Source organism: Porites lutea, chromosome 2, assembly GCF_958299795.1.
Source record: "Porites lutea chromosome 2, jaPorLute2.1, whole genome shotgun sequence".
NCBI lineage: Eukaryota > Metazoa > Cnidaria > Anthozoa > Scleractinia > Poritidae > Porites > Porites lutea.
The window spans coordinates 18,477,008-18,503,387 of record NC_133202.1 but is presented as its reverse complement, the minus strand read 5'-3'; the positions used below and the strand labels follow the sequence as shown (position 1 = coordinate 18,503,387).

The following is a 26,380-nucleotide window of genomic DNA, read 5'->3' as shown; positions in this document are numbered from 1 at the left end:
CTATTTTCGAAAATATTTGCCTTCCTCTTTTCTCCATAAATTAATTTTTTTTATAGGCAAAATTGGTCTTGCGAGAAAATTCCTAATTCACAAAACAGTGACAGAGCGGCCTCGTTTTCCTCTGTAGTGGCAAACATAACTTCGAGCGTACAAAAAGTCAGCTACAGTAAACCACTTCACAATAGATCACGCTGTTTAAACACCATGAAGTCTTTTCTTGCCTTCAAAGTCATCAGCACTTGGATATTCGTGTATTTTCAAAAAGGCTTTACTATGAAACTTTGGCAAAACACCCAGTTCACGACAGCGATTTTGTTCTGCTTTATATTCACCGCCTAGCACGGTGAATATTTAACAATTATTCTTCGAGCCCGAATGGGCTATTGACTTAGGGGCCATGATGGCGAGAGGAATAATTGTTTTAGTAAAATCCAACTAGCTGGTCAAAAATATCGAGACAAAACAATCCCGGTGAGCACAAAACTCAGCTACAGTAAATTGAAAAACGCCGTATTGAATCCTTCCAAGTCTTTTCTTGCCTTAAAAAAAGTCAGCCCTAGGATTTTGTCGACTTTTAAAAGATCGTTCCGTAAAAAAATGGGAAAAACACCGAGCTCACACATTATCCACTCGCTAGCAAGTGAATATTGTTGAATAGTCCGAGATAGCGAACCAATCAGATTGCTTAAATCACCAAGATCACTGAGTGCGTATATACTAATTAACAATTATTCTTCGAGCCCGAATGGGCTATTGACTTAGGGGCCATGATGGCGAGAGGAATAATTGTTTTAGTAAAATCCAACTAGCTGGTCAAAAATATCGAGACAAAACAACTTTAGCTGGTTAAAGCGAGACTTTAATCCATTTTTTGTCGCTAAAAAGCCGGCGCATTTTGGGCTATAACATATAGCCTAGTAGTAGCTCAACCAAGAACGCAGCAAGATAATAGACCACTAGCTGGATTTTACTAAAACGTCATAGTCCGAGATAGCGAACCAATCAGATTGTTTGAATTACCAAGATCACTGAGTGTGTATATATGATGGTTATTCGGTTTTCATCGATTTTTTCTGCTTTGGGGGTTTTAGGAGGGGTTGAATGTCCTCCTTTGTCAGCCATGTTTCAAAAATGTATCATTGATCTTTCCTTTGTATTAATGAGCCGTTTGGCAATTCATAATTTCAACTGAGTTGTAAAGGTAAAGGAATCTATGAAACCGATCTGTAGGACTATGAAACCGATCCGGCTGATAAAGTTAGCATCGTTTTGTTACATCATTTATCAGTGATGAACTTTTGCTTTTTATAGGTACGAATACGACAATGTTCGCTGGGTTTAGAGCATGTTGGTGTTTGAAAGCCCATTACCGCCTAGACCGTTTTGGACCTTGCACAGCTTGCCCTGGTAAAGGGGTTGAGTGCTCCGATGACAAGCTTAATTTATTACGTGGTTTTTACTGGAATTGGGCTGATCATGACGGAAACTACAGTAAATCTACCTACAAGCTCTTGATTGCAAACTTGGCTATTAGAAATGATAAATACAACGCACAAACAACAAGGTTCGTTGGTAAGCTACCAATAGCTTATAAATGCTTACGAGAAAGTTCCTGCATCGGGGGAATTGACTCACAATGCGCTGAGAGTTACACCGGACCACTTTGTGCCAGCTGTCGCCGAGGATACTACAAGAGAGCGATATCCTGTCACAAGTGTCCATCACAAAAGCTCATTGCGATCCAGTTTGGAGTGCTGGCCTTAAGTATCCTTATCCTTGTCTTGGTAATTATTAAAAGCAACAAATTGTCCACTTCAGGAAGGCGCACGATCGCCGACATATTCCTTGCTCATGTCAAGATTATTATTGGATTTTACCAAGTTCTAGCTGGTATTCTGCAAGCTTTTTCTTACATCAGATGGCCCTCCCAGGTATTTGTCCTTGAGAATTACATCAGATTTGTTCAACTTAACTTTTTGGAGATTGTCTCCCCGACCTGTCTGAAAGAAAATTTCAAAATGAATGCTTATAGTCATTTCATGTTTACTGTGGCGGCAAACGTGTGCATAGTGATCTTTCCACTGTTCTGCTACCTTTTAAAGTTGGCCTGGGTGAAGGTGAAACGACATCAAAGAGACAAAAAAGAAGACATGGAATCCAAAAAGCCTCATCTGAAAGTCATGTTGTTTCTTCTGTTTGTTGCCTATCCAGCCACTTGTCTCAACATATTTAAGATTCTTCCTATTTCTTGCCATGAACTCTGCCCATTTGAAGGATCCAGCACGTGCCCGTCTTTCTTGAGAGCTGACTACACTATTGAGTGCGGAACCAACGAGCACAAAAAGTACACGTGGGCAGCATATGCATCGTTATCATATGTGGTTGCATTTCCCATCTTTCTGACATACCTGGTCTGGAAAAACCATCACCAAGCTCAGAAGAGAATTAAAAAATTCACCACAACAGAAACCAAGGGCAACATGAATCAAATGGCGATGGCAGTATTGTTTTTACACGAGAACTACTCGCCAAGCTGCTGGTATTGGGAAGGTATCGAAATGGCGCGAAAGGTTATTCTGTCAGCTGGCGTGGTATTTGTGGGATCTGAAAGTCGTACGCAAGTTGGTATTGCTGCAATGATTTCCGGTGTTTTCGCAATGCTTCATGGGAGATTTCGACCCATTCCAGACAGATTTGAGGATTATCTACAAATGACGTCCCTTCTGGTGACGTCATTCAATCTTTCGATTGGAGTGCTACTGAAGATACCATCAGATGACGTGACTGGAAACGTAGATGCAAACAATGAAAACGGGACCCTTGGTATTTTGCTGTTGATGACCAATGCTTTGGTCATAAGCATTGTGTTTGGTAAGTTTGGGTAATATACTGTAAGTCATAAGTATTATAAGTATTTTACCTTCGTGCTTTATCTGGTTTAAATACATTTCACACTGTCATTAGCACACCGGGCAACTTTGTGACAGTTCCAGGGCAAAGCTAGGAATTTTTTTGAGGAGGTGTGTTTGAGCACCTGACGTGTTGATAACCGAGACGTCAAAGGAAGAGGAAACAAGGGCGACTAGGCGAGGGAGGTTCGGGGGCATACCCCCTGCACCTTCTTGTTAACACGAGAAGAATCATGTTTGTGGCCCAGTGGTGGCGGTATTGGTGGGTAGGCCGCATTATGACATTGCGCCTTCTGAACTGAGTGATGAAAAGTTCTGACCACTGATCTGCAGGGTATCAACCATATTATTATTATTGTTCATTCATTCCTCCAAAATATTTCGCCGCTCTGATTGGCTCAAAGCCCCCGGCTAATTATTCATGACCAACTGACGTTGACCAAAAGTGGAAGATGCGAGCAATAAACCATCAATTCGATGGTATATTTGATGTTAAAAGTATGGTATGTTGGCCTGGAAACGAGGCCTCTTGGGCTTTATACCATACCAGGGGCCACTACCTAGTAGTTTATTTAAATGGGAACTAAAAAAGTGGCGTTCATGGCTATCCGAAGACAAAATACTTGTGGCTAAATTTAAAAATTTCTGTCCAAAACTGAACGAAACAAATGTGGGAATACCTAAACCATATTGCTCGAAAAAATGTTACCAACTTTTTGAGGAGTATCTGCAAGAATAAAACATCTTTCTATATCTTGAAACCGTGCCGAGAAATAAGCCAAAGATTTGAAGAAAGGCTTGTTCACAACTTAGAAATATTTCGAATTCGCCATTCGTTGATGGTCTCGGAGGCTATTTTCCACCTCGGCCTACTCGGTCTGCATAATTCTACTCATCATACCCAGCCTCGTTCAATAATTGCTAGTTATTTGAACTTAACGACTTTTATATAAGACTTGTCACTGTTTGAAAAATTAGGAAATCCAAAAATTGCTCCTTGGTCGTGGTAACGAGTTGTTTGTATTAACAAGGTTATGAAGAACTGTGAAAGGTTTGAACCCAAGAGTCATTTCAAAAGTAGGTTGAGTTTGATCGTCCGGGTGAACGTAGTCCTGAATAGGACTGTTGTTGTTGACAGTGACTGACGTTTCGACAACCTGTGCGGTAGTCATCTTCACAGTCAAAGTGAGTTGTATCACGTCAGTTGATGGTCTTATACTCTGGTTAATGATCTGATTGGTCAATTACGTCGCGATGTTATTGGTCGTCTGTCAGTTAAGCCGTGATGTTATTGGCTATGAAGACTTAGCCTGCGATCATGCCCTCTCCCTCTATCTCTGTAATCTGTTTTCAGGAGGAGGGCATGATACATTTCTTTCACAGATCACATGCAAAAATGCCAGAACCTGGACTTTTTTCTGATTGGATAAGAAACAATACGGACGATTTGCGCTGTTCCGATTAGCCAAAACGCCGCCATCCGTTAGTTGTTGTTGATTTCAGTCTGCATTTTTGCTTGCGAAATATTTTAATACACACGCGAGTTCGTTATGAAATTTCTGCCGGCTCAGTTTTCTTGCCATTTTGAAAAATGTCTAAATAGAAATTTCATCCATTGAAATATTTTCCATTTCATCTTATACTAAAAGTTGCAGTCAAAAATTCACCGATCATTTGAAGGCAATTTGATACTGGCTACAAGTTACGGAAGCGACAAACGGGTTCACTTTTCAAATAATTAATTCATGAATGGAATCTTGACCAGGTTTGACTGTAATTCCTGTCATTCCTCCTTCAGAAACCTACGAATTACTCTGAGCGATCTTCGCCTTCACAACACTTTTTAGTTCGTGAAACATGGTGCTTCAGCCTAATGTTTTTCTCAGAGCTTTCGGCACAGAACGAAGTCAACGAGCTTTTACTAGTAAATTTTTATTATTTGTAGCTGTTAAATAAAGGTACAGCAGCTCCAACTAGCAGTATTTCATCACAAAAAAAAACATTTAAAAAATTATTCTTAGTAAGCGCCATCTGACCGTACTTAAACAATTCTTTTCCCTAAACTTTATTTCCAATCGAAAGAGACATTATTATTCCCGCCAAAATTTTATTCCCTTCTGGCAAACGCTGATTGGCTAATAACATGACAGGTCAAGCAGACGTTAGATTATGTAAATTAGGGGGCGGTTGATGGCTTGTTAAATAAATTTATTAGGCGTTATTTTTTTCCCACTCGAGCCAAGGAAGCAACGAAGCAAAAAAAATAACGCCTGATCTCGGGTTAATAAAGACTCGTAATCAGTAATTGGTGCGTTTCGATCCGTCTATTGTACAGTTAAACAGTCGTCTATTGTTAGTCAAATTGTCAGTTCTCCAGTCGTTCTCTCGTAGTTAGTTTTGCTTGATCTCGTCCATTAGTCGTTTTTACGGCGCGGGTAACTGTTGGCTACGATTCAGTGGCGTTTGTTCTAAGTTAGTAAACCAGCTTTCTAAAGTAAGACGTTGATAGTAGTCTGTAGAATACGTTATACATGTCGCAGAGTCCTAGTCAATTTGATGTTTCGTCTTTAAATGGTGCTCAGCATTTTCACGAACACCTTAACAGACAGAACGCGGACATACAGTTCACCAAGGAGATCGAAGAAAATGGTAAGATACCTTTTCTAGACTGTTTGGTCACTCGCGACAACAACAAACTAAAAACGACTATTTACAGAAAACCGACACATACCGACCGATCACTAGACCGGTCTTCGTACAACCCGACCTCTCACAAGGCTACCACCATCCGGACTCTGACGAGACGAGCGCAACTAGTTTGCGACTCACCTGACAGCCTACAAGACGAGACTGATTATCTCAACAACGTTTTTAGTAATAACAATTACAACACGGACTTTGTTAGACGGAACAGTCACAGTAACACCGATTCCAACACTCAGACCAACTCTGGCCCTGTTACGACAGCGACTATACCGTACATCAGAGGCACCTCTGAAACTATTGCACGTACATTACAACCTTACAATATACGTGTTGCACACAAACCGACAACCACTTTACGGCGACTGCTTACTAATGTCAAGGACAAAGACAAACCGGGGGACAGACAGGGAGCAGTATACAAGATCAAATGCTGCGACTACCAGGCTTCTTACATTGGTGAAACTGGCAGAAACCTAAGCACGCTAGAGACCGAACAGAAACGCGCGACGAGGAATGGTGACGTCAACAATCACTTTGCTGAGCACCATTTAAAGACGAAACACCAAATTGACTGGGACTCTGCGACATGTATAACGTCTTCTTCAGCCTACTATCAACGTCTTACTTCAGACAGCTGGTTTACTATTAAACCTAGAACAAACGCCACTGAATCGTAGCCAACAGTTACCAGCGCCGTACAAACGACTTATTGGCGAGATCAAGCAAAACTAACTACGAGAGAACGACTGGAAAAGTGACAATTTGACTAACAATAGACGACTGTTTAACTGTGACAATAGACGGATCGAAACGCACCAATTACTGATTACGAATCTTCATAGCCAATAACATCACGGCTTAACTGACAGACGACCAATAACATCGCGACGTAATTGACCAATCAGATCTATAACCAGAGTATAATACCATCAACTAACGTGATACAACTCACTTTGACTGTGAAGATGACTACCGCACAGGTTGTCGAAACGTCAGTCACTGTCAACAACAACAGTCCTATTCGGGACTACGTTCACCCGGACGATCAAACTCAACCTACTTTTGAAAGCTTATGAAAGTAAAGAAAATGACTGACTTTTTCGTTCAGCCCAAAGCAAATTCGGTCGTATTAACTGGGTGATCGTATGGCAGCGTGTCACTCGAAATATTTTTCACGTAGTACAGGCCAGTGAAAATTGAAAACAAATTACGCTCTCACCTTTCATTCTGTACTAACAACTATTATTTCATCGTTTAATACAGAGAATAATTAGAAAGGAGCTCAGTCCTTATCGTCATCGTCAGTTGCACTGCTCTCGCTGCTAAAGTGGCAAGTGAAATTTTCGCGTCCCGTTTAATGACAAAAAATCAATCAAGTACATAGTCGCTTCCTGCACAAGTTCTTGACGACGCAAAAAACGACTGCATAGTCGATTATTATTCCCAGTACCCAACAGATGCTCAGCTCATGAGGGGGGACTGCGTGCACACCGGTCCCTACGAGCCCGAGTCTGATGACGTTTAAGGCAGGGTCTACGAATACCTCTGCGTATATGAATACGTGTTTCAAAAACTCATTAATAATTCATTGCCTTAACAACCTATCACGTCCGCTAAAATCCGTCACGTGCTCGTGTTTTAAACCCCGGTAAAACACTGTCAAACCAAAAAGCCTGGGGGCGGCATTTGATTTCAGTCTCAGGGGAGTGCGAGGCTGATTGTATTTTGATTCATTGATATTCTTTCTTTAAAAATTTCATCCTCATTAGTATTCTTTATATAAAAAATACTAATAAAGATGACATTTTATTTCATTGGACGTCACCTATGAATATTAATCATCAGCACAGCAACTGACACAACAAATGGTGGGTGAATATCTAATGTTCTTTCAAAATAACACACGCAGTAAATTTATTATTGCAAAAAATTAAACTTTGTTCTTTCACCAGTTTAATGAGTCAAAAGTTCAATGACACAGCGGTAATATTGGCTATAGCAGTGTCCAAGCGTTACACTCAAGACTTGCCAGGCTCGAGTACTACACAACGCTCGAGTACTACGCAAGCCTCGAGTACTGGATTTTTGTTTACCTACCATTCGGCCATTCCAGAAAAATTTTTTCAAAGAATACTTTTTCAGTGGAATAGTTGACTTTGGGGTACCATTTTCAATTAACTTCCTCTCGTCCTCGGCCTTTAGGCTTCCGAAAAGCTCTGGAACAAGACGCTATGTCCTCTTCGGTTAGTGTCGTTCGTAGACTAGAAAATTTCTAAATACCTGTGAGATTTGATATTCTTACATAATAATTTCATACGTAATGTTTTTTTTCGTATGCTAATTTTCTAATATGCTAATATGCTAGCGTCATTGTTATCAACTCCATTGAGACACGCTTTTCCAGGAATGTTTTTGAAGCCGTTCAATAAACTCGCGGGTCGGGTTTTATCGGGGTATAAAGCCAGTCGGCCTCGCCTCGTGGCTTTATACCCCGATAAAACACCCCCGCTCGTTTATTAAACACTACTTAAACACGTAAGGACATTTCCAAGAATTCATGTTCCGATTGCCCCTCATTGTAAAACTAGTGGCGTCCTCTGGAGATAAGAGTTTCAACATTTTCGAGCACACAGTGACAAGCCGCAGCGATGTTCAAACAGCTGCATGAACTTCACCAGAAACTTTCTTAAAAATTTGCAGTGTTCGACGTAAGCGCTTTTATTAACAGGGTAATTTACTCAACGTTAACGTCATTTGAACAATCTACCAGCAATCTTTTTTGTTGCAAATAGAATAAAATAAAGACTTAAGTACGTAAAGTAGTTTTGACCTAAAATTTAGTAAAACAATTTTCTTATATCCCTCTCTTTTTTTCAGCTCGGTATCTTATCGTTTTCATACAGTTCATAATGGATTGCCGCAGAAATCACCGTTTTAATCTCGGCTGCTTGAACATCACACAGGAAACTCAAGCTGGTGATAACGATGTCAGTTTGCAGGCAATGTCGAATGAATCGCAGCTCGACAAACCTGGTATTAACGAAGAGGAGAACAAAGTCTGCCTGTGCCAAGCTGATGACACCGTGATTGACAAGACGCTCACAGACAGCAAGTAAAGATGCTCATATTTAAAACAGAAGAATACAAGTAGTATAGTAGGCACCGATTTACCCTCCTTCGGGAGGATGTCCGGCCAGTAAATTGCAGTTAAAAGTAAAAGAATAATAGTTGTTGTAGAAATAGGAGGGAAACCTATAGAACTGAGACTAGAGGAGGACAGAAAGCAATAAAAACGAGGAGATGGAGAGAAACATTTCATTTGAAGAAATGATAGTGAATGTGGATGTGGCGTTGCTTTAGGCGGAGGAGGGAAAATACATGAATTGTAGAGAAGGAGGAGGAGATAAGAAAGTTACTAAAAAGGGGAATCGGAAAAAAAGAGAACTGGTAATGAAGTTACTGGTGAGACTAAGACTTAGTTAACTTTTGTTTTCATTTGTCATTTTCCCGTTCCCACTTGCTTCTTACCCTTTTCCCGCTTCGCGTTTTGGTAACATCCCTTGAGATAACAGAGTTAAAAAAATTCACATAAACATATCGAATTTATCGTCGATATAGAAAAGTAGAAAAGAAAACATCCCAATGATGTATTTTGTATTCTTCGCTAAAAGGGCCAGTTTAATTTCCCGTTACCCTCGCTAATATGTACTATTAAGGCCATGAGAACCTTGTATAAGGAATGTAGCAGAAAATAAAACTTGCATAATTGTGTTGCAGCTCAGTGATTTTTTGTCCGTTCAAGTACTAAACGCCTTTCTTATTTCAGTCAACAAACCATGACATCGTCCATCAAAAAATTCTTCAACGTGCCAAACTGCCGAAACATGACAGGACCTTTTATAATCCCATCGTAATGAGATGGCCCCGCATGTTATTCATCTCATCTTCGTTGACATTACAGCATTTGTCTACAAATCTGCAAAAACAGAAGCATTGTGTGGTACGTACTATTCTACAAAATGTACTCAGGAATACTTGCTTTCGGGAGGTGATGGGCGTTAAAATTCAAATCGTCGTTTGGCCCCTCAATCGTTGTCTATATCCGTTACGGTTTTTTTTCTGGAAACTCTTCCAAACTTAAAACGCGGTTAAGGTGTTTCGATACAGTTTTTCAAAGGCCATACCGATATTTTTCAATCGCCTTAAAAGTAGTTTTTTCCTTGTCCGATCGCTATAAAATTTTCACCAGTAATTGGCTATGGATTGAAATTTGTGAAAATGTAGTTTTAAGTAAAATCGATATTACTATGACAACAATAAACAAAAAACTTTGAAATTGATAAAAGCCGAATTTTGTGTGATCTAGACCTGCTACTGAAAATCCAACACTAGGAACTTAAAGTTTGGTGTTTAGCAAACAATCTCCGTAAGAAGTAAAAAATTCCGTATGTTTGAATTCGAATAAAACGAAAATATATTTCAAACCTTAAATTTTCAATAGCCGTGATAGGTTATGTAATAAAAACGTTATAAATGACTCAAATTATTCTTACGTAGCGTCAGAATGATGCTTAATATCATATTTTGATGCTAGGAAATTTTGGTGTACTTTCGTTCGCGCGATATTGAAATCTAACCTGTTTTCTCACCACCTGTATAAGTGCAACTTCATTCAGAATTTGGACTTTTAGCGCTTTCTTGTATATCTCCGAAACGACTCGAACGAATTTTTTCAAAATCTCTTCACATAATCTTCATAATGTATATAAAAATGTTCGAAACTTTCATTAAGATTGATTCACTGCAACACCTTCAAATTTCAAGACAAACCTATCCGACGAACCGGTCAAAAATCTGCGCTACAACATTCACTGTTTTGACGTTATGGTAATTTTTCCAAATTAATGCGGACAATACATATATCCATGACTAGTACATTTCAGTGTGAGTATTGCCAATGTTTTACATTCAAAAGATGCGATAAAGTTCAAACTAAAATGTACTAGTCATGGAGGTATGTATAGTGCGCATTATTCTGGAAAAATTAGCATAATGTCAAAACAGTGAATGTTGTAACGCAGATTTTTGACCGGTTGGTAGGACAGGTTTGTCTTGAAATTTCAAGGTGTTGCAGTGAATCAATCTTAATGAAAGTTTCGGACATCTTTATACACATTATGAAGATTATGTGAAGAGATTTGAAAAAAATTCGTTTGAGTAGTTTCGGAGATATACAAGAAAGCGCTAAAAGTCCAAATTCTGAATGAAGTTGCACTTATACAGATGGTGAGAAAATGGGTTAGTTTTCAAGATCGCATGAACGAAAGTACACCAAAATTTCCTAGTATCAAAACATGATATTAAGTATCATTCTTACGCTACGTAAGAATAATTTGAGTCATTTATAACGTTTTTATTACATAACCTATCACGGCTATTGAAAATTTAAGGTTTGAAATATATTTTCGTTTTATTCGAATTCAAACATACAGAATTTTTTACTTCTTACGGAGATTGTTTGCTAAACACCAAACTTTAAGTTCCTAGTGTTGGACTTTCGGCAGCAGGTCTAGATCACACAAAATTCGGCTTTTATCAATTTCAAAGTTTTTTGTTTATTGTTGTCATAGTAATATCGATTTTACTTAAAACTACATTTTCACAAATTTCAATCCATAGCCAATAACTGGTGAAAATTTTATAGCGATCGGACAAGGTAAAAACTACTTTTAAGGCGATTGAAAAATATCGGTATGGCCTCTGAAAAACTGTATCGAAACACCTTAAGGGACCTCTACTGACCTGGGCCGGGCTGCCACCTGGGCCTAGTTGTGTGAAAGCCGATTAGCGCTTAACCCAGGGTTAAATTTAACCCGGCTTTCTTTTCCTTTCTTCAAAAGCATTTACTAGGATAATTTTCTCTGTTATTCTTAAGAGTGCCCAATCATTAACCTGTCAACAAAAAGAATTAAACTGAATTTACTTTTAAGCTTTCAAATCTGAATTCAAATTTCGCACTAACCCTGGGTTATCTTAACCCAGCTTTGAAAAACCCGGCCCAGCAGATCTTTTCCTGTGTTGCTTCAAGTAAACACATGTTTTCCTAGCGCGAGATATGTCTTATTGGTACAGTCAACAATACACAACGCTCAGACAATGAAGTTTGTCAACTTGACCTTGGAACACGTTTTTTTTTCAACACTGCCTGAACTCTGTTTTAACAACCGGCCCACCAAGTTTTGGAAGGTACTTTTAGGTAAAAGGGTAATAAAGTACAGTCGGCTCTCTCTTAGCGGACACCCCTGTAAAACTAACACCTAAAGTTGGTCCCTGCTTTGCTTTACCCCCTTAGACGGACATCTCTTTAAGATGAACATATAATGCCTGTCCCAAAGATGTCCGTCTCAGAGAGAGTTGACTGACAGTATCCATCTAGTGAGCTCTATTACCACCGCTGTTTAGGGAATGCTCCCGCGTCTCACCGGAACAGAATCAGACTCGAACAAACAGCAGAAAGCGGGAAAACAAAGGTTACGAAGGGAAGCTAAACGTACCGGCGACATGACTCTATCAGAATACAGTGTTCTATGGGCACCCCTGACTACTTAGCACAAGAAACACCAAAAGCAGAGAATACACTCTAAAGCCCAGGGAACGTTTTATTTGTTTCAACCGATTTTACCGGTGCCAGTTTAACATATTTTTGTTTAGACCGGTTATTCCACCGCTAAAATCATGAAATGCATTATACTAAAATCCCCGTTATACAGCTCGATATACAAAGCGCACCGAAGTGTATCCAAGGGTAACGCAAATCATAACTTGGATTTTCTGGCCATAAAGGTCATAATCGCCTGCATGCATTCTTCTGAAAGCCATCGTTCTTCCAGCAAGGCAGCTTCCTGTTCATTTGCCGCATGCAAAAGTTCACGGGATGAGTCGCGGATTAACTGTTTGGACAACTGCAGAGACTAACAAGGCAAAAGAAATGATTGTTACATTTGGTATTTAATTTTAAATACAAAGCTGTCTACCAGGTCAAGCCTCATGTGAGACCAGGATTTGTAGCCAGGACTCTGTTTTAAATCCTCTATTGACAGGGTAAGTAACTTTGGCCCACCGTCGAGTCCGAGGCTTTCCTCTAACACATCAAGATGTTTACCTTTGGAGGAAGTTTTGCCATTGTTTGAACCTTATTTTGTACTTCGTCAGCGAACTTATCATGAGGAAATACATCGGTTATTAGACCACAGTTGAATGCCTCAGTAGCTGTTAGTTTGCGTCCTGCAAGAAGCATTTCATTGGCCTAAAAACAGTTTTTGTGAAAAAAAAGCATGATAAATAGATCATAAAAAACTACAAATAAGATTGAACACTTAGTCATACACACACGAGAGTTAAACGGCAAAAAAATGATGTTAGAGCAGATTTCACAGAATCAGCTAATACCACGCCCTTCATTCGCCATTCAAAATACACAACAGAAGCAGTACCTTAGCAACTCCCATTATCCTAGGGAAAAGAAAGGAGGAACATCCTTCAGGGCTCTGCCCCAGCTCCATAAATGGTGTGTGGAATGTAGCTTTATCAGAGGCATACACCATGTCGAACAAGCCCAAGACAGTCACTGATATTCCTACAGCTGGCCCATTCACTGCTGCGATCAGCGGCTTAGGAAAATCTATGAAGTGCGCTACAAATTTCCTGCAAAAAACTTAAGGTATAAGATCGACGGAAAAAAGGGCCGATTAATATGGATTTTATCCCTGCAGTTGCGTAAGGAGTCGCAAAAGAATCTTTAAAAAACCTGGCTTGATGAATGCTTTTTTGACCGATTTATAGGATGATTATCACATAGAGGCGAGAAATGCACCCAAGTTCAATTATTGAATTTACGGATAATTTAGTTCATAATGATATGTACGGTCGAAAACGGTACTAAAAAACTTTTAACCCTGAGAAAGAGAGAAATAATACTGTAATTTGAAAAGAGGCCGTAAGATCCACAATTACAACATTATTATGTCTTAATACAATAAAGTGTAAAAATCTTTCCATAACAAAATAACTGACTTTTTAGTCAGAGGCCAGAATTTATAAAAGATAGAGTAAACAGAATTTTATGTACTATGTCGATGTTGGATACAAACAGTCATGGTTTCACTAAATGGTTAAGAACATAAATTTAAATGGCAATTTACCAAAATTAACCACCAAAAGCTCAGCAGCTTCTTTAGGTCAGTGGCCAAACTCATTAGCATACGCTTATGTGGAGCATTGCACCTTCGGTTGTTTTTCAAGTTCTCCAGCAGTTTGTAGCAGTTGTGTCGGTGTTGTTTCATCAGCGTAAGAGCAGTTTTTATGGTGGTGGTTTCAAGAGCTCTTCATCCCATTAAATTCCCGTTTTGTTTCCCCCTAATTCACAAAAAGTGTCGATGGGTGCACTTCTAGCTTTGTTCAGGTGGGCCTTATGGGCACCATTGTTACTACTTAGAAGACTTCCAAGATATGTAAAATCGTCAGTGCACTCCAGTTCCCCTCCACTGACGGTGATTGCGGGTGCTGTGGGGGGCATTGAAGTACATCACCTGGGTCTTTCTCAAGTTGGTGTGCAGAAAGGTTTGCTTTGCAGAATTACTTTAAATTCGGCTAAGAGTGGCCGACATCACTCTTAGATCGTCAGAAAAGTCAAGGTCTTCCAAATGTGAGAACAGAGTCCACTAGATTCCATGGGGACGGTCTGAGGTTGTTTCATGCATCGCTCAGTTGATGGCTACTAGAAACAAGACTGGAGAGGGAATTCAGCCCTATCGTACGCCAGACTTGACGGGGAGGCTTTGTCCAAGTATTCTGGAAGATGACAATACATTGGAAGTGTTCACAAAATTTCCTGGTGATGATAACAATCTTGGGTGGTATTCAGTATGCCCCATAAAGGTTCTTCTAAAGACTCTTGTAACTGTTGAATGCTTGAAAGTCAAGTTGAAAAACAAGGGAACGTTCCACTCAATGCACTGCTCACTGATGTTCAGGAGAGCAAAAACTCTATCTTTGCAGCCTCCACCTTTCTGAAATCCAGACTGTTCCTGCCTCAACTTTAGATCTATTGCACCATCAATCCTTTTGAGGAATAACCTGTTGAAGACCTTTCTGGGAATGGACAGAAGTGTTATGTTTCGCCAGTTGTCACAATTGTTGAGGTCCACTCTCTTCGGAATCCTGTATATAAGGCCAATGCTCCAGTCTTAAGGAACGACTTTATGATCCTAGATCATAGCAAAGAAAGCAGTAAGCAGGTGGTATCTACCTTAAGTAATGAATTCTGCATGAAGCGAATCAATTCCTGAAGCTTTTCCATTCTTCACTGCCTTTGTTGCAGTCTCCCCTTCAGCCTTAAGGGGTGGGTCGGTGTTAATGTTGAGATCATCTAAAGGGTCTAGTACGGAAGGCTCATTAGGCTCTAGCCGGTTAAGCACTCCCTTGAAATGCCAAACCCATCCTGAACACTGTTCTCGTTTAGTTAGAACTTTCCCTTCTTTATCTTTGACAGGCTTGGTGAGGTGTTACTCTGTCCTCCAATTAACTGCTTAGTGATCTTGTACACAATGTTGAGGTCTCCCTTAGTTGCAGCCTTCTCTGCTCCACTAGCTGCATGTAAAAACAATTTTGCACTTAGCAGGCTGCCTTTGCCTTTCCACCTCTCGTGGAGTTTCCTCCACGTCTCAGGTGTTATCCATGGCTCATCTTTCTTCTTTCTAAAGCCTAAGACACTCTGCAGTTTCTTTATAAACTCTTATGATGCTACTCCAGGGTTGTTAGTTGTTGTTTCAACAGTGTCCTGATCATCTCCATTATCATTTTCAAGTGCACTAAAGCAATTTCTAAGCTTAATAGTGTACATGTACTGCTTTTTAACCTTAGGTGCACAACGCTTGTTGATGTCAAATACTTTGCGCTACTGCTAGTTGGCAGGTATTACTTGTAGTTTCATCCAGATCCAGTCCATCTTCGCCCACTCACACAGAGGAAGTTCAAGTTGGAGTTCTCTTCCTTGATGACTTGCTGTGTTTTGGCGGATTCGAACATGGTACATCCATTTTATACTCCAATGTGGATGGTAGTTTGGGGTCCAAGTGGTCATGGCGCCACTGATTTAGTTAGAGTTTCTATTGGAACAAGGGTTGTGGATAGTAATGTAGCAGTTTCGGTCACAAGCTCTTGTTTTCCAGGGTAAGTAAACCCCACCCCCAACCCCCAACCCGGAGGACCAGGTGCTACTGTTAGACTATCCTCTCCCCTGTGAACTGCCAGGATCTTAAGCCCTCACTGGTATGGATTACAGGGTCATTAAGGCAAGCAAGCTCCCCCACCACGACATTGTAACAGCAGAAAGGGGATATACGTTCTAAAGAGTACTTACTTTAAGATTTCTTTGGCATCACTAGCCATCTTCTGAGGACCTTCAGGTGGAATCCTTGTGAAATTGCTCAGATCATTCCCACTACAGTAATAATCCCCTGTACCTGTTATCATTGCAACAACACAAGCATCATTTTTGCCAGCTTCTTCTAGTGCTGTCATTAGCTCCTGGTACATCTAAAAAGTATTCAACAAAGTTAAATGTAACCTGGTCAGGCTATTACTCATTCAAAAGATTAATGCGCACGCAAGCTCAATTATAAGTTACGTTCACACTAACGAAGTAAGTAGACCTCAAGTATACTTGAATCTTACTTTAGATGTGAATGGGGTTAAATTTACCTTAAGTAGCCTACTTTGAGGCGATGGTAACCCGTTGCCTTTAAAGAAACCGAAGTACACTCTCAAGTCTCGTTCCAACAATGCTTACTACAATCATGGACAAAACTGTTGAGCAAAATTGCATACTTGGCAGGCATTTTTCCTAAACTTCGTAGCCGACCGATTCTTCCCTTCCCCCACTCCCCCTGGAAACATTTTCTCAAGTAGTTTTGTCCAGAATTGTAACTGACCGGAAAAGTCGATTTTGAGCATTTAACGCAGGCACACAAACCTGTTTTTTTTATATATTTAGAACATTTCACAGAAAAGTAGATAATTAATGGAAAATAAGTGACAACAGAAGAGTTGATGACAAGAAAATCAATTTGTATGTCTTACTTGATTCAAGTAGCCAATCGTGAAAGTTTGTGAATTTCATTTTCCATGCAGGGTTTTTACGCGCGCTTTGAGTGCAGAGGAGCAGGCATACATTACGTTTTTGGCGGACGAGAAGGACGTCTCCGTCAAGGAGATTAGCCATAAAACGGGAATTTCACCTACTACGATTCCACCAATAGATAACACACTAAACTTCTGCTGAATTTTCAGAGCGCGTGACCCATACTTTGAACAATTTTCCCCTCGCCGAAACAGATACAACAATCAAAGTCAATCAACAAGCGCTTGCCGTTAATAACAGCATCAAATGGAGAGAGGATTAAATATTAACAAAACTTGTATTTTTACTTTCCAAATTTGAAAGCTTACTTGACATTATAGCGATGTCCAATGCAACATATCACACTATGAAATCTACAAATGTCACGTGAGGTAACGTGACACGATGTACTATCGTGTGACCTGTAAGAGTGCACGTTTTGCCCTCGAGCTAGTTATAACTACATATGACTGGAAGGAATTATGAGATAAATTCATCATTTGTAAAGCAAGAGATAGTAAAAATTGCCACAGTTGTCTTCTAATCTCTTTCTTTCCACAATATCTAAGATTCGGAACGATTAACAGCACATTTTTAACGTGCTACCAAGATTAGCAACGGTTAACAACGATTAACAAGGACCTTTCATAAGAATGGGAGGGTCATTTACTATTAAAAACGAATTTCAATGCTTTGTTAATCGTAACATCATTTCAAAAGTAGGTTGAGTTTAATCTTCCGGGTGAACGTAGTCCTGAAAAGGACTGTTGTTGTTGACAGTTACTGACCTTTCGACAACCTGTACGGTAGTCATCTTCACAGTCGAAGTGAGTTGTATCACGTCAGTTGATGGTATTATACTCTGGTTATTGATCTGATTGGTCAATTACGTCGCGATGTTATTGGTCGTCTGTTAGTTAAGCCGTGATGTTATTGGCTATGAAGATTCGTAATCAGTAATTGGTGCGTTTCGATCCGTCTATTTTCACAGTTAAACAGTCGTCTATTGTTAGTCAAATTGTCAATTCTCCAGTCTCTCTCTCGTAGTTAGTTTTGCTACGAGTCTTCATAGCCAATAACATCACGGCTCAAGTAGTTTTGTCCAGGATTGTAGCTTACTTACGTACTATCTAAGCACATTCCAGAAAAAAAGTCAACCAAACACGTTTTAGGGCAGGGGAATCAGAACACAATAGCACGCTAACACAAAAAACTTGGTTGCTGATTGCCCGCTTGCTTACTTTAATCACGAAAACGGGTAATCAGCCCTGGCCGACGAAAATGAATCCATTTCTTTTTTTCTAAAATGTGAGTGAGCACTTCATGAGCTTTGTGAAGCAGACCCAGAAGTTGTGAAATGTTCCTTGTGAAAAATATCTTGTAATGGACTTGCATATAAGATTCTAAACCAGTTTAGTGGACGTGGCCAAACCTAAGCTCTCCGTCTCCGTTACACGTTTGATTAATTTGGGTCTTGATCATGAACGACACTGTCTGTTTCTCCTTTTTCCCCTTAAATTCTTCCTCTTTCATATTACTGAAAATGCAAAGCTCTCTGTCATTGCAGGAAAGAGTTCTCATGATGAAGTTACGTTTTGAGCATGCAATAGTTCAAATCCTACTCACATTATTACATGTGTTCGCAATTTTGCTCCGTATAAACTTCAGTGACATCATTGATTGCTTCAAGCATACCTCCAACTGTAATGTGAACGCTTATCATGATAAGTAAGCATTCATGCTCTCAACACAGAGTACTTCAGCTCCTGCAATACTTTAGGTCTACTTACTTCACTAGTATGAACCCACCTACATATAATGAGCTCATAATAAAGGTCAGCATTTGACTAACTCAAGAACAGCAACACAAATATAACCATGCCAATACTAATAAGTATCCTAATTTATTCAAAATAATTCTCTGTTTCTGATTGGCTTAAATCCCTGGCTGATTGTTCATAACCTAGTACTAGAAGGAAGTAGCGTGGCTGAATGGTTAGAGCACTGGGCTTAATCCAAAGGCCCTGAGTTCAAGTCTCACCCTGACCAATAGCTGGATTGGTTCTCAGTAGTTCAAATCTTTGGCCATGCCGGTAAAAAAAGGCAGCTGCTTCTACCCCAATCAGTTGGGATTAATATGTTCAATTTGAATTATTTGTTTCATTATCCCTGAAAAGGCCCATAAGGGGAGAGGATAATGAAGTATTTAATTTTTAATGTTTTAAATTTACTGTTGACCTAGTATAGACTTTATATTTTCTGATATCATGAAAATGTGTCATTTTTAAGAAAAAGGGAGAGCCAGGCATGGTGACTCAGTTGTTTTGGAAGAACTAAAGAAATTGGTGGAAGATTTCACATGTTTTGCAAACATGAAATAGCCAAACTACTGCCTAAACACATAGCAAGAATAGCAAAAGTATCACTCAGCAACTCGAAACTGCTATTTGAAGAATATTTGCTTGACAAAGTATCTCTTAAGATCCTGACACTGCCCAGGAGCAGGCGGTCCACTGAGACGTTCATTCACGCATTTGTCTCAAGTCGTGTCGACTATTGTAACAGCTTGCTCTATGGCCTGCCAGCTTACCAGCTTAATAAGCTACAGAGGGTCCAAAATGCTGCCGCTAGGTTAATTTTCCTGGAATCTGAAGACTGCCACGTATGACCATTGCTGTATAATCTGCACTGCCTACTGGTTAAATTATTATAAATTATTGTTAACGTATAAGGCTATCAATGGTTTAGCGCCTTTTTATCTCCAGGAACTTATAAGTCTTAAAGAAGCATGTAAATACAAGTTACGCTCCAATTGTGATAGACTGCTACTAAACCCTGTGAAATTCAAGACTTTAACAATGTTAGGAGATCGATCTTTTGCTGCTGCTCCTCAACTATGGAATTCATTGCCCTACTCAATTAGGAGTAGCCGCTCATTAGAATCTTTTAAAAAGACACTCAAGACATTTTTATTTCAGAAAGCTTTTTTGTGATTTTATGTGCTTTTTAATCTCGTTTTTAGTCGGTTTTATGCAGTTTTTTACAATTTAAGTAGTCTAGGTAATTTTTATAGTTTTAGTGTTGACATAATTGTTTTACTCTTTTTGGTAGGTTCATGCACTTTTTGCATGTATACTTTATGCACTTATTATTATTAAAATATTTTTTATTTTATTTTATTTTTATTTTTTAAATATTTTTATTTTTAAGCGCTGATGAAAATAGCAATATTGATATCGACACTATGTAAGTATTATTATTATTATTGTTAAACGTTATGGAAAGAGGAGATTTACATTGATCAGGGAAAGCACGGCTTTAAAATGAAAATATTTTAAGTGAATAATTTAAAACAATAAAATGGACAAATTTAATGAGAAGGGGCCTCTGCCTTTGGACCAAGTAACATGTGTTTTCTGAACGTATTTTTTTTATAGTTACTTTAGTGTTAAAGTTTATAGTGTAATGTAATGTATTTGTAACGTATTGTAATGCAATGTTATGCAATGCCATGTAACGTTAGTATTGTAATGCTGTGGAGTATTAACTTTAATAAAAGTTTGAAAAAAATAATATAAAAAAAAATTAAAACAATAAATTCTTGGATTTGATTTGGCTTCCAAATCTATGGTTATAATTGTCCAGTCCGCTGTAAGGCACCAAAGACAAAAATTATAAATATTATTTCCTTACCTCTAATGTAATTGCATTGTATTTTGTTGGTCTGTTCATACGTATTGTTTGTACCCCATTTTCTAGTGTCACCACCAGTTCCTTGTATTTATTTTCTGTATTGGCTGCTGAAGTATCTGCAGGAGCTGCCGCCTTTGATTCCTCCTCAGTGGTGCCAAATTGTACTGAGAAAAATTGAATACAGATTTAATTTTACTTCTTCATTTAACCTTTTCACACCTGAACCACCCATAACTGCCTGTGCACATCCACCTCCCTTTTACAACCTGTGATGTCATCAGTTTTAACAGTCATAGACACATTACTTGGGCAGGGGGAAGAGATCTTTCAGTCACAGTATGAAGAAAAATACAAAAAAAAACATGTAAAACGTGTAAAGTGAACCAAAACACTCAAATGAGAATTATCATGTTCTACTACCCACCCGCATCTCCTTCCATCTTGTCCTATGATACTAAAAATTTTACAATTTTCTCAAAGACATTTTCAGCAAAAAAGGACCCTAGTAAATACCCAGCAAGAAAACATGAGTGCCAAAACAAATTAAAGGAGCAGGGAGGATAACAAGAAAAAGGTAAAAGTTAAGGGAGCAGTGTAACATTAAACATGCCCAAACTGCAGATGTATGTATGGTCAAATGATTTTGATGCAGCAAAAAAATTTCTTGGATGCATAGATAACCAAATTTAATTACGAATGGTGCTCTGCTGCACACACTTTGCATGCTGGGCTCCACTAAAAGGTGACACAAGCAGTTCATTAACAAAGCTTGCAATGTTCTCAAAAAGTAATTCCAGGTACCCACCTGCCAAGTCATTAACATAATCTATGTATCTTTGCTGTGCATCATCCTGTAAATACAGAACTAGGTGAGACTTTAAAATAATAAACAGAGAAGCAGTAGAGCAACCCAATCCTTGTCAGGTTTGTTGTCATATAATATAGTGGGGCGGATATGTGCAGATTTGGGGCCGGATTGTTCACTTTTTGTTAAAAGCACCAAATTTTCAGGAATGACAGAACTAATTATGACTATTAATATGTGATATGGTGCCATCGCAAATTTTTCCTGTTAAACTGGTTTTTGGAGTGAAAATTAAACTGGCCGCCATTTTGACCGGAAGTAAATATCATCTAACCAAAAGTACACAAAATTAAGCACTTTTTTAAGCCAAAATGACGATGAAATTGTTTATTACATAAACTAATTGTGACTATTAATATGTGATATGATGCCATAGCAAATTTTTCCTGTTAAACCGGTTTTTGGAGTATTACTAAAATGGCCGCCATTTTGACCGGAAGTAAACATCACCTTACCGAAAGTACACGAAATTTAGCATGTTGAGGTCAAAATGACGACAAAATTGTTTGTTCTATGTTTTTCCGGATATTTATGTTATATAAAAAAGTCAACCGTGTTACAAATTAGCGGTTTAAATGAAAGAACCGGAGGTAAAAGCGGGATAAAATGGAAAATGAAACTCACTCAAAGCAATTCATTTCAGTAGTGAATTTAAAGAAAAATGTGAAACAATGATTCACATTTTTAAGTATAGGAAAGGCCAAACATACGAACAAATTAAACTAGCAAAAAACAGATAATTTCTTTTTACTTGTCCCAATAGTGACCAACATCAATTTTCTTCTGACTCACGATATCCATACAAGGTCAAGAAAGGGTTTTTAGAATTAATAAAATTATCACCCAAGAGAAAATGCTTTGATCTTTTATCAGATTCTCTCAACTTATACTTTTAAGGAAATGTATAGAGACCAGTTTGAAGAATTTGTAAGGGTTAAAAGAGTTGATCCACTATTCGACAAGAATGCAGAATGCTTTGCGGCTTTCAAAGTAATTTGAAGTATAATAGCTCCACCATTTTGCGTTATTGAGGGGTATAAATAACACTCTCTGCATGTACATATTGGATTGAAATTGCTTTCAAAATAACGTCTGCTCATTTCAAAGTTTACCATTTTCAAGAAGCTTCCGAGAAATCCGTGTGGAAGGTAAATGGGTCCCCTTCTCAGCCTACTCTTTACAAACAGTGTTTAGGTTCTTTATCTTCCCACAGCATTTTATATGAACAAGGACCGTGAGACGGGGCCTACAGGTTTTTTTTAATTCCAAGAAGACTAGGAAGTCTAACGGTTTGCAGATGACACCAGGCAGCACTTCTCGTCAGTTATTTAAAGATCCTGAGCGACAATTGGTTTGGCCGGGGTTTGAAACCGCGGCTTCCCGCTCAGTAGACCGGTGTTTATCCACCTGGAGCTAACTGGGTGGCGGTTTAATTCAGCTGTATTTCACTATCAAGAATCTGCGCCTCTCTCGACAGAAGTGAGAGTTCTAATCTTCAATGTAACCACCCTCAGAATGTCATTTAATTATCATGGACCGAGCAGCACTGATTATCATGTTAAAGTCCACATGCAAGAAAATGGGGAAAAAGCGTTTTCCGAATGTGCATTACTTAAGTTAATCCCCTGAGTATGTAAAACGTATTCTCTTGGATATAGTATGTGACAAATATGTCGCACCGAGAACAGCTTGAAAACTAAGATCTGGGGTAAAGGTGTATCAGGAACTACGTTAAGAAACTGGAAAAAGCTAGTTCTTTTGTAAAGATTGAAACAAGCAGGTGCTTTTTAGATTCCTTGCACATTGAGCAACGCATGTCGTCTAGGGCCAGATGTCCAGTCTTTTCCCTGCATCGTTTGAAGTCAATTCGCTAGAAAGCATTTATTGTTATGCTATATCACAAAGCAGATTCCCCTCTTTCAAGTCTCTATGTTGTTTGTGTCCAAGACATTTTCGTTGAGTCCACTCTCCATTCTAACTACCCATGAAGTTTCTCTACCATGAAGCCAAGTTAGCTTCCCTATCAAATATCTTGTTACTAATGTACATCTACGCTACCTTGCAGCCCACGACATTGCTAATGTATTTACTAAAAAGGCTGCACTTGCACTTCCTCTGTTCCATGCATTCACAGGATGTGACAAGGTGAATACTTCCGGTAACCTCCAGAAATAATCGGAGTTGTTTTCCCTTGCACGTTCTTCTATGCGATAGAAAAAGTAGTTCTTTACCGTCAACTGACGAAGCCAAAAGTAGTTTCTTTGACCCGGCCTGCATTACTTAAACATTTCAAGGGAACAGTGAGCCATGCTGGCCACATATTGAGTCAGCAGGCACTGGTACCAAGCATCTCAGTTTCCTAGTCTGCAAGATTGGGGCTGGATATCTCTAAGAGGAGAGTGGCGACTCTCCTGCACACCACTGTCAGAAATCACAAAGTTGAGGGTGGAACTAATCAAGTACATTCATAAGAAGGGCTATGCCCAGAAGAGTGACAATCGTGAAAGGCAATCCCCAACTCTCCTTTTCGATTACAAGCACTCGTCTGCATGAAGTATCAAGTCATTAGGTCACCGAGATATCATCCGTTCTTCTTCGATATCAGTCTGTATCATAGCCAAAGTAGGCTCAAGTTTAGTAATGGATTATATATGATGAAAATAGTAAATTGAGAGTATACATTAGATTTAAACAAAATATTAAAGTAAAGAAAATTAGCAGGCACAATAGAAGTTTAAGCTCATTCCTTAAAAGTTCCGACTCTGGTAGTTTTACTTCCGGTCTAGCTGGCGGCCACTTATATCATCTCTATAGACAATTTGCGTTGAAATAATATCTCATTGTATAACAAAACAGCTGCCTTAGGCATTTGCTGACATTTTCTTATCCAAGTTTTTTAAAATTCAGACGTTTTAAAGAAAATGTTAATTTCACTTCCGGTTCAAAATGGCCGTCATATTAAAACTCTTATTTTTCACACTTAACAGACTTTTTGACGATGGCACCATATCCGATCTTTTTTAGGGCCTTGAAAACTATCATCATGCCAAATTTCATGCTTTTAACAGAAAGTGAGCAATTCAAGCACATATCTGCTCTACTAATAAAGTAAAAACCAAACAAATAAAAAAGTCTACCATAAATCCATATTCTGCTTGTAGCAACAAAAAAAATTTTTTTTTTCCTTTGGCATTAGGTCAGGAATTAGATAAACAACCTTTGACAAATGGCCAAGATCATTCCAGGCTGTCCACTTTGCTTTCCCAACAAAATCAAATGCTCCTGGCTTGGGATCGTTACACTGTCCAACAGTAGCCTAATAACAATAATAGGAGACATCACTGTTTACAAATATTGCTTTTGTTATTCAAATATGGAACAATTAAACAAAAGAATCTTCTGTTACAAGAATTATTGCACTTTTGGTTGGCAAACTAATATCAGTTGAAGTGAAACAAAAGAATCTTTTGTTACAAGAAGTAATGCGCTTTTGGTTGGCAAATTAATATTAGTGTGAGTATGGCTACATATTAAAATTAGGTAACCCGCAAATTTTCAGCTTTATATCTCAAAAGACGCGTTTGCAATGGTGGCCAAAAAATAGAAGGATTTGTATGGGAAAAACACATCTCGCCACCAAGTCATGGTTGGTTATATGCTTCTGGTGTTTTCTATACAAACCCTTGTAAATTTTGAAATATTTTTTTATTTCCTTAAGCATTAGGCAGCTCAAATTTTCTTTTCTTTATAACAGCCAATTTGAACCCTTAAAATTTATGCGTGAGGGAAAAACTTAACGATAGTTTAAAAATTTCAAAATTTACAAGGACTCGTATGGAAAACCACTCAACCGTGACTAGGTGGCAAGAGTTGTTTTTCCCAAACAAATCCGTTTAATTTTTGGCGGCCGTTGCAATCGCTACTTTTGAGATGTAAAGCTGAAAATTTATTATTTACTTTAAAATGCTCTTTCAATTGGTGCTGATAAAAATTTTCCAAAAACAGACTGTTTTCATGTTTACAGAAAGTTAATCACGTGACTAACTGTTGCAAATATTCCGGGCCAGTAGAGGAGGCTTCTGTTCACAAAGATGACTAAAGACCAAACATTGCACGATCACGTAAAAATTTAATCGTCCTTAGTAATTGACCTTCAAATTCAAAATGGAAGAAAAAAATCAATGAAACGAACAATACTAAACTAATTTATAAAATAACTGAGATAGTATGCATGATCTGATTGGTCAAAAACCTATGGTTTATTATACCGGTAAACCCATAGAAAAAGGCATCCGGACCACGAGCCATAAACAAAACCCCCTATTGATCTGCAAATGACGATTTTAGAAAGGCTAAAAAACAGAACAAGTTACTTACCGTGGCCCTTCTTACTATTAAAAGCGTTTTATTACTGAGGGTCACAATTTGCGACTGCCATAGCTTTAGAAGTTATAAAGTACAAAGCTGGAAAGCAGTTCACATTTCACGACGATGCCAAATCACCGAGAAAGACAACAACTGTGTGCATTTCTGGTGTAGAAAGTCTCTAGGAAAACTTAACCATGTGCCAACCAGCAACAAAACGGATAGTTATAGCATTCTTGATTATTTTATTTTATGTCAAAATGAAATGCCTTAAATCACTCTCCTTCGGCTCGTGATTTACAAGCTTTTCTCGTGTTCTCCCAACATCCCGCGTGGGTTATCACGCCGGTAAGCCCATAGAAAGTGTGGTCTATTGCTTAAATATACTTTAATACCTGCTTGAACAAGGCATACAACTTCAGCTTGTTGTCATTCCCCGGGTCTTGTTTTAAGGTTTTTACTCTTGCACTAGCAGCCTGAAAATCATTAGACAGATCCCCAAGTATCGGATTTCCGGTGTGAACTGGTCGAGCTGCCGATAAACGGAACGCTGACGGACGAAACAAAACTTTTTGTTTACATAAGGCTCGTAAACATCGCGCCATTTTGCACGAAAGCACTATCAGCATTGGTGAGAGGTTACATGACCTAAGCAAGCGAGAG

The 26,380-nt window shown here is 38.7% G+C and overlaps 2 protein-coding genes across 2 annotated transcripts in view; one reads left to right on the top strand and one right to left on the bottom strand.

The window, feature by feature from the left end:
* The window catches only part of LOC140927949 (cysteine repeat modular protein A-like), a 40,655-nt gene extending 31,266 nt beyond the window's left edge, over window positions 1-9,389 (top strand). Inside the window, exons 9-10 of the mRNA XM_073377657.1 lie at window positions 1,312-2,871; window positions 8,493-9,389. Coding sequence (XP_073233758.1) covers window positions 1,312-2,871; window positions 8,493-8,731 — 1,799 coding nt within the window. The 3' untranslated portion in view covers window positions 8,732-9,389. The remainder of the gene's footprint in view (window positions 1-1,311; window positions 2,872-8,492) is intronic.
* A 2,862-nt stretch (window positions 9,390-12,251) lies between these two features.
* LOC140927933 (enoyl-CoA delta isomerase 2-like) lies at window positions 12,252-26,354 on the bottom strand. The gene is made up of 8 exons (XM_073377640.1): window positions 26,113-26,354; window positions 24,570-24,668; window positions 21,293-21,338; window positions 20,488-20,651; window positions 16,036-16,211; window positions 13,109-13,319; window positions 12,778-12,921; window positions 12,252-12,586 (listed from the first exon to the last, which is right to left on the bottom strand). Exons 1-8 carry the CDS (start codon window positions 26,344-26,346, stop codon window positions 12,431-12,433), a joined length of 1,230 nt encoding a protein of 409 aa, XP_073233741.1. The 5' UTR covers window positions 26,347-26,354; the 3' UTR covers window positions 12,252-12,430.
* Between the last annotated feature and the right edge of the window lie 26 nt (window positions 26,355-26,380).